The sequence below is a fragment of the Channa argus genome, chromosome 12 (genome assembly GCF_033026475.1).
Source record: "Channa argus isolate prfri chromosome 12, Channa argus male v1.0, whole genome shotgun sequence".
NCBI classification, from domain to species: domain Eukaryota; kingdom Metazoa; phylum Chordata; class Actinopteri; order Anabantiformes; family Channidae; genus Channa; species Channa argus.
This window is the reverse complement of record NC_090208.1, coordinates 6,444,202-6,459,259: the sequence shown is the minus strand read 5'-3', so window position 1 is coordinate 6,459,259 and position 15,058 is coordinate 6,444,202. Positions and strand designations below refer to the sequence as shown.

The following is a 15,058-nucleotide window of genomic DNA, read 5'->3' as shown; positions in this document are numbered from 1 at the left end:
AGCAGGTTTCACATCATTGACTTGTTACTGTTTGATATGTAGTTTATAAAAGTGAAAACTAATGATCATAGACAAAGATCATACTTTTATATAGAATCTGCAGGTTCAGAAAAAACGTCAAATTCGACTTAGAGACTTAATTTATGAAAGAATTACTCCTGCAGAAAGTCTGCGAGAGACATTGGGTAAAGTTGTTCAAAGTTTTTACGCTACACTGACTTAAATGTGCTGATGCATGAAACCTGTTGTACTGAAGTTACTTTATTTTGCGCTGCTATAAATGATCACATGGTAAAACTGGGTAAAATGTTGTGTCTATATATTATACATCTGTATATGACATCTGTGGAGGGAACGTGATCATTTACACAATCGACCTAATGAACATGATACCTGACGTATCAAGTGTCCTGATGGAATAGGATGAACACCACCTACAGGAATTTTTCATAACTTGGCAACTTACAAATTATTGATCATAAATGAATAGTTGTTATTTTGAGAATTAATAAACAAGAATAGAGCTAAAACTTCCGTAACGGGAAATGCTGAACATTTAGTCAGTACTGTTTCTTTAGAGATTCAAGGTTCCAAAACCCTTTCTGAACAAACCTTTATTCAGAAATCTTTTCCTCATATTTTCCCACAGAACATATAAACACTAACACAGTCAAACACTAAGGTGTCTGGAATGAGAGTGTAGCTGACTTTTATTTGTGAAGGATGTTTCCATGGTGATATTTATGTCCTGAACTTCTCTGTCACTGTCCACTTTATATTCTTGGTGTGTAGTCACAAAGTTGTCTTTTCTATTTTAATTCAGAGAACAGATTTCACTAATTTTATTAGGCAGGAGAGATGTTACAAATGCAGAAACTTGCACCAAAATGACTCTGGCCATCTTTTAATATGCATTTTGTCCCCTTGCTAAAAAAAAGTGGTCTTAAATACTTGTTTGTAGTTGACTTGTTCATCAAGTGGAATAGGGACCACTCATCAATTTATCAATAATCATCATTTGGAACTTAACAAAAATAATTATTTAGCAGCTGAAATGTAACAATCTTAATGTAGAATGAAAGTTTTGAGACTTCATCAAAACTAAATATGATTGATTGTGTGCCAGTGATAATTTGACATAAATAGCTGAATATGTAGGTACTTAAAAACCAGTGTAGCAATTTGTCCAAATTTCTCACTGTCCCAGGCCCTAAACAAACAAATAAGTAATTATACTTGAAAATTCAAAATCTGCTACTTTCCTTACATACAGAGCACAGCATCAAACAAGCATCATGGACTTGGCCACAGGATGAAATAGACAAAAAGAGAATGGGATTTGTAATTAATCACATTAACTTATAAACATTTAAAACACAAATAGTAACATATTAAAAAAAAAAATCTTTTTAAGATCCCCGTTATGTTATCAAACATTTAGATTTCTTTTTTATTTGCCTGTCCTATGTGGCAAAGTGTCTGTGGTCCAGATACTACTGGCTGAGTGTTCGTCGAGGTGCGACTGAGAGTCTGGATGGGCATCAGTGCAGGCGTTTGAATTCCACTGTTTTTCCACAGAATGGGGAGAAGATGGGATATGATTGCTTGTGTGAAGCTGAAAGTCTTTCAGAGAGTTTTCTGGATTAAAGTCAGTGGGCAGATTTTGTTTTGAGCAGGTGTCGTTATGTAACTGGAGGATGGGCCTAGGACCAAAGTGATTGGCAGGTCCTGGATCAGAGTCAGCATGGTGGAGATGTTTAAAGGGGGATTTTGTGGTGGGTGTGGATTGAGAAGTTCCCTTTCTATGTAATGTATGGAAGTTAATGTTGAGTTCACTGGGAGAGGGGGATGAAGCTGCATGGTTGAAATGTTCGCCAACAGTGGTGTTGATAAAGCTAGAACACCGTGGGTTAGCAGGTAGCACAGGACTTGTGCAACGCAAGTCAGCGGGTGTCGACTGACCATGAGATGATCTATTCTCATGACTCACTGTTAATGACACCTTGTTGTTTGTGAGCTCTTCTGAAACGGCACTTGAAGAGTGGGGATCGACAGGGAATTTAGGATTCCTACGATGTAAGTCAACTGGTAAAAAACTGCTGGTAGAAGTTGTTGTTGGCAGTGAGCTAACGCTACATTTTAGTGAAAAGTTCTCACTTTTATTGGAAAGGTGGGAATCAATGGGTGAGTGGGGTTTTTGAGTCTTGAAAACAATGGAAGAGAGAGAAACAGCAGGTAATGTGTCATTAGATTTGACTCCTGAGAAAACACTATTACCTGTCAGTGTGGCTTCAGCAGAAACTTTGCTGCAACAGTGGAGGTCAATGGGTACTACTCCACAGGTATTTTGGCCAAGAGTCTTATTCCTGAAACCTCCAGAGGTAGAGTCAATGTGAGCCCGCTTCTCCGTGGACTCTCCAACCTTAGCTGAGCACAAATCAACAGGGAATAAAGAATTTGCAGGATGCATGTCAGTGGGTAAAAGTTTTGAAATAGAAGCCATTTTGTTTGAGCGATCGACTGGGGAAGATAACTTTGAAGAATTGATGTCCAAATTTGTGGGATTGTTTTCATATTCAGAAGAATGAGAATGAATGGGAGGAATGTGACTGGAATCGCTACTGGTGGTCACTGTGTGGCCTTTAGTAGGAGAAGCTGAATGGGAGTCAATCGTTGCTGACTGACAAGGGGAATGAATGTCAGTACCTGAAGTGCTGTAACTGCTAGTAGAGGCCAGCTCTTTTATCATTGCCAGGGTGTTTGTGAAATGTTTCTTCATTGCTGGAATGGGAGGTATAGCCTGGTTATTTTTGGAAAGTTCAGCAGCCAAGTCTGAGTCGACAGGGGAGTCAGTGGTATTTGAATTTAGAACAACAGGGGAATTTCCACGAACTGGGTCAGTGTCAGAAGTGTGAGATGAGTGGAGGTCAACAGGAGAGATGGGGGATAGGTGTGCACACCCATTATTTCTGTAGTTTAATGGTGGCGGTGTGTTTCTTTTGTACGATTGAACAGGACTGGCCTGTTTCAGGGGCAGAAGGAGGTCCCTGCCCTCTTCTTTTACACTACGCTCCCTGAGCTGCTCAGGAGGAGGTGGCAGGGCGACGGTGGTTTGACATGTTGGCAAGTCCAAGCCCTGACTTTGGTCTCCAACGTTATTAAAATGTCGCTCCTCAGGCAAAGTCCTGGTATGACTTGTCTCAGCCAACCAGCTGTCCAGGTTTGACTTGGCCTGTTTATCACATAGATTATTCAAATGTTTTTTTCTGGTTTCAGGTGAACTGGCCTCAAAGTTCAAAGAATTGTCACATTTTGGTGCAGTTATTACCTCCAGGTCATTGAGGATTGTTGCTAGCAGGCAACTGTCAGAAGTCAAGACCTCAGACTCTCTTTTATGGACGTCCATTGTTACAAGGTCAGCAACGTTTTCTCCTGTTGGAACAGAAGCATCTAAAGTCGCTGCTTCTCCCTGGATATCACAAGTAGCTGCTTTATTATCAGGCTTTCTGACTGTTGCATGTATGTTAGAAGACAGTCTTTTGTCAGCATCACTACATCCCTGCAATGAATTGCTCTCTTCAACATTTTCCACATCCACTTCTCGATCACTGATGTCACTGTTGTCAATGGCAATGGGACCTGCAGCCTCGGACTGTCCCGCCGGCTCGGTCTCTGAGCCATCAGATCCTCGGTCCAGGATGTCAACTGGAAGTTCACCAATTTCAGAATCCAAGGCCCTGCCAACAGCGGCAGAATGAGCCAAAGGCAGAGAAGGAAGATCTGAGAAATCAACGGTCTGCTGGCTGCTGAGGGGACTGCTGCTGCTGCTGCTGATCATGTGTTTGGTATTGATGTCATCATGGCTGCTGTCGCTGTCAAGGGTGATGATAACTGGGGAACTGAGTGAGACAGAGTGTGGTAAAGTTTATGTCAAGAGGAAAGCAAAATTATGCCCTTAAAAGAAGTGGTTGATGAATATTCACGACCTTAAGTGTTAACTTGAATAAGATAAAGATATTATTACATATATCAAATATAGTATATAGGGTGTAAAATACAATAAAAACGTATAGATGAGGGACTTCATGCATATTAGCCATAAGAACAGTTAATAAAATGCCAAACATAAGGAAAAATACACATCTCAACAGAACATCAGAAGTAACCAATTCCCCTGAATCCTAAACACTTCTTCCCTGTTGATGAAAGAATATTGCCACCTGCTGTCTGTTTTTACAATTACAGAGGGTTCAACCTCTTGACAATAAAAACCTATTTAAAAAACAAAAAACAAAACATTAATTATTTTAGGCCACAAGGCTGTTTGCTGCTGTACCTGCTGTGCTGTGTCGTGCGGTGGCGTTTCCTGCGGCGTTTGCAGCCAGTAGGTTGCGTTGGGTCAGAGCTGATGGTGCCCTCGTAGATGATCTCGACGCTGGGACTCCGGTCTTCTCTGCATCTTTTGCTGCTGCTGGACAACAAAGTGACAGGAAACAACTTAGTTTCTTCCACACAGACAAATTAGCCACATTTTCATATCACTGGTTACCAACTTTCTCAGCTGGAAGAACTTGCTATAAATTGCTTGTTTATCTTGGTTATGGTCAACTGATAAGGTGCAAATGTAATAAAACATTCATTTTAACATTTTGCATAATTTAGCCATTATAAACATTGTTGTTTAAAAATCATTTTTAAACTGAAAGCTGACTAAGGGACCATTTGCAATATGACATAATATTGTTATATTATCCATTATTAAACCATCTGTGCAGTGCTGGTCCAAGCCCGGTAGAAATTGAGGAGGGTTGCGTCAGGAAGGGAATCCGGTGTAAAAAACTGCCAAATCAACATGCGGTCAATGACCCGCTGTGGCGACCCTGAACTCACGGGATAAACCTTCTCCACATACACTATATCGCCAAAAGTATTCGTTCACTCATCCAAATAAATGAATTCAGGTGCCCAAAGCAGGGTCCATAAAGACATGGATGAGTGAGTTTGGTGTAGAAGAACTTGACTCGCCTGCACAGAGTCCTGACCTCAACCCGATAGAAAACCTTTGGGATGAATTAGAGCGAAGTCTGCGAGCACTGTGTATTATGTATTTCATAAACACACTCCTAAACCTCGTGCAAAGCCTTCCCAGAGGAGTTGAAGCTGTTATAGCTGCAAAGGGTGGGCCGACGTCATATTAAACCCTATGGATTAAGAATGGGATGTCACTAAAGTTCATGGGTCTAAAGGCAGTTGAGCGAATACTTTTGTCAATATAGTGTAGGTGTGAATTCCACATTGATCTGAGTAACTTCGTCTGTTAAATCTATTTACTTTAAACGTTAGTCACTAAAGTTGGGGAATTTCAGGGCAATTAAAACAGAAAGCAGACGTTCTCACCTCTCTCCGCCGTAATCACTGCTCTCCCTGTTTTCATCCCTTCTGTGTCTTTTTCTCCTCCCTCCATCTCTCCCGTTCTTCTTCTTCATTTCCTTCTCCCCCCTTTTCCCCCTTTTCGCCTTGCAGTGGCTGCTGCTCGGCCTCCAGTTGGGGTCCTTATCATTGCTGTCCAGATGGCGGCTCTTGTATTTCCTCTTTCCTCCAGGCTTTTCTCCGTGGTGAGGATGGCTGGGGGAATGTGAGGGTGTTGGTGGGGTCCGTGGTGGTGGCGATGGTTGTGGCGAAGAGGAGAAAGGTGAGGAGATGGAGGAGGTACGAGAGGGTGAGGAGACAGAGGAGGTGAGAGGGGAGCAATTGTACTCCCAGCTGGAGTCGGGAGGGCTAGGCGGCAGCGGTGAACCAGACTCGCCACTGGAGTGAAACGGTGAGGGAGTTTGGGAACGGCGGCACATCATGGCAGGATATATGGAGCGGTTTGGGTTGTACAATGTGCCGCTTTTCTTTAGCCAGTTGGTGCTTCTCTCCCGCCCTTTCCTCCTCTTCTTTTTCTTTCTCTTCTCCCTTGCCGCCCCACTGACCAACTGCTTCCTGTCTCTTAAGCTCTCTCGCTGCTCTGCACACGGACTGAGCATTAACACAGACTCATGGCTTTTTCCTGAGCTACCCGACCACGAACGTGCACACGAGCCATGGTCGACTGCCTCGCAATCTTTCTCCTTAAGCTTGTCGTCCTGCTCATCTCTGTAGGCACCTGAAGTAGAGGGAGGGACTGTGGGGAGGTAAGAAAGGGGAGGTGTTGGGTTGGGGAGGGAAGGAAGCGTCTCCTCCACCTTACCCTCCTCTTTTTTCTTCTCTTCCTCATCCTCCTCAGTGTCAGATGAGAGTTGCACCAACTCAGGTGTCCGCTCTGCTATTGGCTTTTTGTATCCAACAATCAAACACTCTTCCTCCACATCCCCCTCATCCCGCTTCTCTCTTCCCCCCTCGCAGGCAGCCTCATGTGGAGCGGGACTAAATGACAACGAGGCTAATGAACACGACGGCTCGGCAGTGGAGTAGGAAGGTCCCGGTGTCTCGTCATCCCAGGCTGACAGGCTGAGGCAGCTTCCTGATTGGATAATATCATCATGGCTACCCCCAATCCTCTCCTGCAGCCTGTCCTCTGACCTTTCTTCTGTTCGCCTCTCGTCTTCCTCGCCCTCTGAAATGGCAATGACAGAACTGCTGTCAGAGGAGCTGTTTACCCTGTCCAAGTCCAGGGCGGCAGCTGGAGGTTCATACACCGCCTGCAGGTCGTAGTTGTCCAGGCTGAGGGGTGAGCGTGCAAAGCTCACCAACTCATGAAGGAAGTGCTCGGTGCGTGCTAATAGGAATGGCCGCAGCTCTTCTTCTATAGTGGGTGTGTCCTCCAGACCATGGTCGGCAAGCCGTGCCATGATGATTCGCTGGACGATGTGGACTAGCACGCCATGTGCGCCGTACAGCACCGTCAGCTCCCGCTGCAGCCAGGGACGGAGTCTGTTTAGGTGTGTGGGGTTTTCACGGAAGCTCTCTGCTGTGATGTCACGCTGCTGCTGCCTCTGGTTACCGTTGACACCAGCAACACCACGAACCTGTATGCCACAGCGATAGAGGGCACGGCGGAAGGCCACCATCTCTCTCTCCCTCAGCCGCCGCACACTTCCACCTTTTCGCTGCAACCGCTGCCTTGCTGCCAGACGGCTCATCAGCCGGCGTGAGGCCCGGTCGTTGGGGGCTACAGGTGCCACCGCCCCGCCAAGTCCAGTCAGTCCCTCAAATATGACCCCACGTTCTCCCAGATATGGTCCCCCCCTCAGACTCAGCTGTGACAGGTGTTCTCCCTCGTCACTCTCCTCTGTGCCGACAGGGGAGACTGGGGGAGGGTGAGAAGGATGAGAATCAAGATACCACTCCAACACCCCTGTCCCCTCCCTGGCCCTCCTGCTCTCCCAATCTCTTCCTCCCCTCTCCCTCCTGCGCCTCCTCGTACTTGTCTCTCTGCCATCTTCACCTCTGTGCCTCCGTAACGTCAACCTCATCTGGGGGTCACTCCTTGCAGCCGATGCCATTGCGGCCACCAATGCCACAGTGGCAGCAACACTGTTGTTGGCGGGCTGCGGTCGGAGTGTGTACTCCTTGAAGTCATCCTCAGCTCGCACTGAGTGCAGGATGGAGGTGAAGGGCTGCTTGCAGAGTGGACATTCAGGCTTGTTGTGCGACCACTCTTGGATGCAGGGGAAGCAGAAGCGGTGCAGGCAGCGGTCCAGGTACGCTAGGTTGTTAAAACGGTCCAGGCAAATTGGGCACTTGGAGTCAGGTGAGGCCTCCTCAGCTGCCACCACCGCCCGCGCTGAAGCAGACACAGAGGAGGTAGGTTGAGATGAGGTGGAAGTGGCAGCAGCTGTTGTTGAAGTGTTGCTGGTGTTTTTTCTCCTGCTGCTGTGGCCAACATTCTCTCGACTCCCCTGCCCTCCTTCCTCTGGCTGACCTTCTCCTTCACCACCAGCCGCATTACCACGACGACGTACACGCAGTTTCATCCGCGTGGGTGCCATCACCTGAACATACAGGACCATGCTGTGAAATCGTTCATTTAGCATTCATTTGTTATAAACCTCAACATACAACAGCATCTAACTTTCTAATAATCCTCCCTTCAAAATGTGATTATGTTACTGCTTACTAAATACTACAAACCAAAAATGTTCACAGGGAAAAGAAGCTGCTGAATTTCTTGTGACATTATTCCAGTGCAATAATACGTATTTTTGTGTTAGAAGCATATATAAGGTTCCAAATGTTAAATATAGAAATGAGAGGTATTAATCAAGGCCATACCTAGTGTGAATTAAAAAAAAAGATGTTACGTCTCTAATCATGCCTCAGGTTAGTCAACCACAGCGATGGTAAAGCTCCCAGCATTAATGTTTTAAACCAAGATAAAGAAAAAAAAAAAAGCTAAACTACGTTTACAGTATTTTAAATCTTCCAGATTAATGTTTTCCATTTAATTTTTTTTCATTTTCGGCTCGTCCCGATAAACACCGGACTGAAGAGAAAGGCAACACTGACAGTCACGAGCCTAGCGTGCTACCAGTAAAGGTCCACTAGCATTTAGCGAACCCCGGTACTCTGAAATGTGGTCTCCACTACTCGCTTCAAGCTCATTTATAAATATTCAACATATTAAGTTCAATAAGTGAAAATCACAGTAAATAATTATTGGAACGTGATCAATATTTTTAGCTGAAGACAAGCAATAAATACAGAAGTGTTACTATTAGCATGCTAACAACACCACCACCTTCCCGTACATGAGCCGAAGCCTCTCCGGGTCGCTCAAGGGGGTTCTCATCCGTGTTTATTCTCCTCCTCCGGGCAGAACTCCGCACCGTGAGCGGCATCCACCGTCTGCTAAGGTATCAGTGTGACAGTCTCCGCTGCTCTGATCGATTTAAACCGAAAATTCGCGATAAAAGAAGAGACATTTGGGACGGGTGTTGTTGTCCAACCCGAAACTACTCACAGCTGGAATGAAAACGATGCCGCGGTGGATGATGGGAAATTGTTTATTTATTTTTTTTTTCCTGAACCAAAGATCGTGAGAGAAACGACTAACTCGCATTGATAATCCGTCATCGGCAAAATTACAGACGTATTTTGAACAAAAGTACTTTCTGTGAATTGTGAAACTACGAGTACTCACAATATAACGTGTGACTAGTGTGATGAGTTCACCAGTCTTTGTTGAAACTGCTAAAAACTCGTAAACATCGGATATGTGACGAAGACACAACTGCAACATGTCACAATTGAGACAAAAAACACTCATTTAATCTTGAAGGGTTTTATAAACCTAGGACCCAATGGCAGCATTGTTTTTCCATTTATTAAAATGTCCGTTCTTTATGTGTTCTGTGTGTGTGTTTTAGTTGTGTTTATCCATTTTATAATTGTTTAATGCTATGTTGCGCTCGTGTTGACGCCTCGACCATTAAATGTAAATCTGACATATACCTAATATCTATAGACCTTAAAATTAATGTAATGCAAAAGAAGTACAACATCTTGTAACGTAAAAATTCAAAAAGAAAATCAGAAAATCGAAATGCTCAAGAGTTGTATTTAACTTTAATGATTATGTTATGGAAAATAGGGCTTTGTTACTAACATAAGTAAGTTAAGTAGTGATTTGGAGATTAAAGCGTCACTTCCATTACAAATAATGTAGTTGTGGAGAGTTCAAAAAAAGACAAAAAACAAACGTTACCATAAGAAGCCAGCTGCTGCAACCGGCTCTTCACTTAAGTACCATAGTTCTGTAAAAGTGTATTTATGCATATTAAACGTTTGAAGGATAATGTGTGTCGTGCCCATCAGGACCACTACCCGATGTGTTTGTGGTTCCTAAAAAGCGAGGCTGAGTTGCACCTCACTCTGCCGAATATTTGCGTTGCCATGTGGACAACCGTGCTTCTCTCTGCTGCCTCCTAGCGGTTAATGTGGAAAACGTCCCTCGGCTTCGTGCGGTTCGAGTGAGTCTGGATTCATTGTATCACAAAAACCAATAAGACAATGAGTAAAAGGAAAGATTTTGGCGGCACGACTTCATTGTAGTTATATAAATACAGGATTTTATTCTGGGTTCCACACTCCGAAGCAGAAGATGGCGGTATCGGGCCCTAAAAGCTGCCCCCTCCCCGCCTCCGATCGACGGAAGACGAGAAGTAAACACAACAAAGGATGATATTCAGCAGACGAGCGAAGGACAGGATTTATTCCGCGGTAGGGTCGTTACACTTGTTTTAAACTGAAACTAGGGTCTTAAGGAGAAAGCTGAAATAGCTGTGGGTTTCTGTCTGGGATGTTTGTGAGCGATCCCCGTAGCATCTGAGGGGGGTTTCAGTATCCCGGTAGACCCACGTCGTCATCCACTGCACCCCCAAGGTGGGAGTCTGTTCGTTTGCTTGAAACGCAGCTGAAACTTCGAAAGCGAATTAAAATAAAATAGTTTCAGTTGAATTGAATTGAAAAACGTGTCGTGGTTTGAAGAAAAAGTGGAGATTTTAGTGATGCATCTGGACCATTTGTGAGTGGTTTCAAAACACCAAGTTAATAATTTTTATGAAGTGCGCAAATGTTAACACCTTAAAGCTCTAAGTAAAATGAAATTGGAAAATTGCAAACCACGAAAATACACATTTTCAAAATGTCTGTGGATAAACTGACAACAGTAAAGTTGATATACATTTTTATGTTCCTGAGAAAGAAGCAATTCCTGTTGTATTATTTAGCACATAAATACAATGTAACCCTCCAAAAAACGACAACAACAGTATTTATAAGAAAAAACGTGTTGGACATAAACCATTACTTTTTGTTTGGACCTGCTGCATCTTTATTAAATATGTACAATACCATATTTGTTTAATTGTATATCCTGCAACAAAACCTATGAAATGTCACAATTTTTATAAAATGTTATAATGTTATTGCCACATCTGGTGATCTAAATGCCCAAAATGAGAATATTCAAGATCAGTAGTTGACACAGACAAACATGTGTAAATATGCATGTTAAAACATAACTATTAAAAATAATACAAATAGTCAATATTAAACTATATACACACACACATATATATATAAACTATATATCTGTGAAGTAAACACAGTAATTTATCTTTCCATGACACAAACTGTAGACCGTGTATAGGAATGTCACTTTGTCTCTGTCTCTCAGGTCTTGGTGGCTGTGGTGGTTTTGTCCTGGTCTTATGTGATCTACGCCAGCAGGATTGCAGCTCAGTGGCTGCTAGAAAAGAGGACCGGTGTCCTCCGGCAAGACTGACAGCACACTGGACCACCAGTACAATACAGTTCAATCTACACAAACAGGACTGTGTTTTTCCAAAGTGTGGGGCTGTTGGTTTCAGATTTGTCCATATTCATTTAACACGGTATTCAAATAGCTGCCATAATGACTGCAACTAATAATTATTTTTATTATGAATAAATGATTAATCTTAAGGTCAAATTATTTCGTATTTATAATGCAAAATAGTAAAAACTAGACATCACTTCTCCCTAAAGCCCAGATGGATTTATTCCAATTTCTTGATTTCTTTTTAAGCTAAATCAAAACTAAAAAGAAATCGAGAAATTTGAATAAATCCATCTGGGCTTTAGGGAGAAGTGATGTCTAGTTTTTACTACTTCACATTGTAAAGCCCAAATAATTTTTCCTTAAAATCACTGTCATTCAAACTATGAAAACACTCAAAGATTTGAACCTGTTGAGTCAGTACATTTTTTAACTTCGAATTCATCCTCAAGATTTTTGATGCTGAAGCAACTGAAGTAATTTTTAGGTTTGGGCATTTAGAAATTGTTCTCTCTCTCCTGCTCTTCTCTCAGACTCATGGACCCTTTCGGACCTGGGTGGGGTTCAATCCTCTTACAGACTGTGGGACTGGACCTCACACACTGATAGAGAGCAGACGAACTGATATACAAGACCTCTCAGAAGTGGACTCGAGGTCTGAATGTAAACAATGGAAACGCCGCTCAAACCAAAGTTGTCAAAACATGAAGACATTAAGTGGTTAAGTTACGAGTTTTTCTTTCCCAGCTCCCACTTTGACGTCACTAGTGAAGGTAGAGAACTGTTGTTGAATATGAGATATAAGATAAAGTTTTCCACATGCAGTAAAACTAAGTAAATCTTGAGAAATTATCTTAGATCTTAGTCTGTCATGTTTGTAGAAACATCTAATGTAATTATCTGCCGATGATGTATGATGGTAACTACATATTGCAGAAGTTATTACATTATGAACTTAGTCTTAAAATGGATTTACTCAGCACATTAATAGTAAGCATTTCTGACATAACAAGATAAAGTAATTTGTTGTGTGACAGTAAAAATTTTGTTAAAATGTGCTGATTTTATGTAGTAATGAGCACAAACATCATTCTGTAAAAAGAAACTACAAAGATAAAATGATTCTAACCAGTGAGGATAGTTTTTACTCCATACACTGATCTCATATAGTTACTTTAATATGAGGATAACAATGTTAATTTAGGCTGTGGTATAATTATTTTGATGTCGATGTCTAGATTTATTGACATTAAACGGTTGTTTTGAACAGTTGTGACCAGTTTCAAACATCCTCATTCCTGTCTCTGTAATAATCTAAACTTTAAGCAGCAGTGACGACAGTTTACAGACCGAACATGAAGGATCGAGTCTTATCCAACACAATTTAAATAGAAAGACGTGTCAGATCATTTGTTTGTGTGTCCTCTGATGTATTCAGTAAATAAGAGCTCTGACCCCCCCCCCCCCCCAGTCTTGTCTTTGATGTGTGTGTTGTCAGATATGTAAATGCTCTTAACCAAATGGGTAACTCAGAGAGAAGGGCGAGGGAGCTTATCAGATAGTCATGGAAAAGGAGAGAGAGAGGTGAGTCCTCATTGTGTTGACAAAAACACTTCAAATGGACACATCCACTCTCATCTGTAATTAAAAAACAGGTTTTCATCTCTGCTCGTCTCTCCTCTTGCTGGGTTTGTGGACCTGGGGCCTTTTTAAAAACAATGTCATGGTTTGCAGACAGGAACAATCCAGTGTGATGTAGAAAGTTCTTAAATCTAACGCGACCTGAACGTCTTAGATTTCTGCAAAAACCTTCTTTATGTTTCACATGTAATCAACGCCATCAAGTTCTTTTCAGTACGTCAGTCAGATTAATCGTTTTCTTAGTGCAGTATTATTGTATGTTGAAGAAGATGAACTATAGCGCTCGAGCAAAGAATTAAAAGCGGAATTTCTTCTTGTAGTGCTTTTTAAGCAAGTGCTTGAACTTTTCAGATTCTGAAAAGGTTTTTAAAAACTCGCTGTTGCACAGATGGTAAAACTGAAATCGTACCTGTTTAAGGTAAATATTTCTGCACAGTCCAGCTTGGGTTGGCTTTAATTCAAGCATATTAGACATTTATACATCCACCTGAGCCGTGTGTGTGTGTGTGTGTGTGTGTGTGTGTGTGTCTAATGGGAAAGACAATTGAGCTGCCTTTTGCAGCTGTCCTTGTATTCAGACCACTCATGCAGATGAGCCCATGTAACACAAACACTCCTCTCTCTCCTCCTGCTGCAGCTCTCTGTCCCTTATTTAACACACACGTGTTGAAATAAAGAGTTAAATATATATTTCGAGGTTAGAAAAACAAGCTGTAAATGATTTTATTATCTGGTGTATGATACTTACAACGTAGGTTTTAGATTCTTCAAAACAGCCAGCTTTGAAAACGGCATCGCACCATATGCTGAGTTCTTGTTGGCTGCTTTTACCCTGCAGACCAACTCATCCCAAACCATCTCACTGCACCAGGTGCTGCCCTCCATTCCTTTGCTTTTTGGTCAAACAGTTCTAACACAGCAGCATGTAGATTAGAGGTTAATGTCCTATTGAGAAATACACAGTAGTCATTATGAGCCATTGCACAGGGAGGTTCAAGTGTTTCTTTTCCTTCGACTATAATCTGGGTTCTGAACTCTAAATAATTTTATATTGTGCATATTTTAGGATACAGGTATTGAACCCCCAGACTAAAACAAACTCCCACCGGTGGGATTTCTGACTCAGAAAGTCAGAAGAACCAATCTGGTACCCGACTGTTTCAGTAAGTGATGCAGCCTAGTGTGATTTATTGGCTCCAGCGAACACTGTGACATAATAATGAAGTAGGTGCTAAAGCTTTGTTTAAAGGTCTCAGTTAAATCAACAAAACATTAATTGTTAAAAGTACCGATGAGATTTATTGGAAATTTATTCTCATAAAGCAGAACCTGGACCTGCTACAAACCCTGTGTCTCCTCCTCTCTCCATGGTCCTCTTCTCGTCCTCTTCTTCCTTTTGTCCATCTGTTGTCACAATCGCCATCTTCGCTGCCAACAGGTAAACAAACCTCCTCATCCTTGTCTCTTCAGGTCTTCCATCTGCTAAATAATGTCACATGAATATTTATAAAACACATTCATGCCAACAGAGATGCTAAACAGCCCATTTGAAACTGCGCACGGTCAAACTGGAGAATCCAGAGGAAGGTGGTTACATTTTAATACAATTGGTGCATTATTGTTGTTAATTAATACTGAGGTCATGAATGAATTTAACAATTTTCACGTGTTAATTTGTTAATGGTCTCAATGCAACACATTTTATAATATGTAATTATTGTGTAATATTTGGTACAGCAACATTTGTGTGTGTAAAAAAAATTATTTGTGTGAAAACATCCACAATGTGGTAGTGTTTTCATTTTTCATGCAAAAATGCACCATAAACTATTATATGGTACCAGCATCACTGTGAAGCTGCTTGTCATTGTAATAGTTTCTAATTATTTAATAATTATTTAGACTTTTTACAAATGAATTGTTTAATCAAGAAATAATTAGCAGATTAATAATGAATCTGTTTTAACAATGTCATGTAGTAGTTATGCAGCAAAATGCTGATTTTACATAAATGTATGAGAAAACCAAAAGTACAATTTCAGTGTTGAAAGCTTTTGTTTGTAATGGTGATTTAGTTGTATAACGTGGCCTTAAGTTTGGTTTTTCAGTGCAGGA

The 15,058-nt window shown here is 41.8% G+C and overlaps 1 protein-coding gene and 1 long non-coding RNA gene across 4 annotated transcripts; one reads left to right on the top strand and one right to left on the bottom strand.

Moving 5' to 3' along the window:
• Positions 1-827: 827 nt before the first annotated feature.
• Positions 828-8,972, bottom strand: LOC137137173 (uncharacterized). Of its 3 annotated transcripts, none has more exons than XM_067523105.1 (4): positions 8,733-8,972; positions 5,398-7,976; positions 4,337-4,471; positions 828-3,899 (listed from the first exon to the last, which is right to left on the bottom strand). In XM_067523105.1, exons 1-4 carry the CDS (start codon positions 8,820-8,822, stop codon positions 1,451-1,453), a joined length of 5,253 nt encoding a protein of 1,750 aa, XP_067379206.1. In that variant the 5' UTR covers positions 8,823-8,972; the 3' UTR covers positions 828-1,450. The 3 variants fall into 3 exon arrangements, with proteins under 3 accessions (XP_067379206.1, XP_067379207.1, XP_067379208.1); XM_067523106.1 differs by having other exon boundaries at positions 4,337-4,468; XM_067523107.1 differs by having other exon boundaries at positions 8,723-8,960.
• Positions 8,973-9,911: 939 nt separating this feature from the next.
• LOC137137214 (uncharacterized) lies at positions 9,912-14,609 on the top strand. The gene is made up of 4 exons (XR_010915687.1): positions 9,912-10,203; positions 11,162-11,378; positions 11,836-14,381; positions 14,473-14,609. It is a non-coding gene; the product is annotated as an uncharacterized lncRNA (long non-coding RNA).
• The last annotated feature ends 449 nt before the right edge of the window (positions 14,610-15,058 follow it).

Excerpts from the sequence above, each read along its gene's own strand:
- LOC137137173 (XM_067523105.1), bottom strand. The coding sequence starts at position 8,822 with ATGCCGCTCACGGTGCGGAGTTCTGCCCGGAGGAGGAGAATAAACACG. Across the intron at positions 7,977-8,732 it reads CCGGAGAGGCTTCGGCTCAT|GTGATGGCACCCACGCGGAT; the intron begins GTACGGGAAGGT and ends CTGTATGTTCAG. Across the intron at positions 4,472-5,397 it reads AGTGATTACGGCGGAGAGAG|CAGCAGCAAAAGATGCAGAG; the intron begins GTGAGAACGTCT and ends TTTGTTGTCCAG.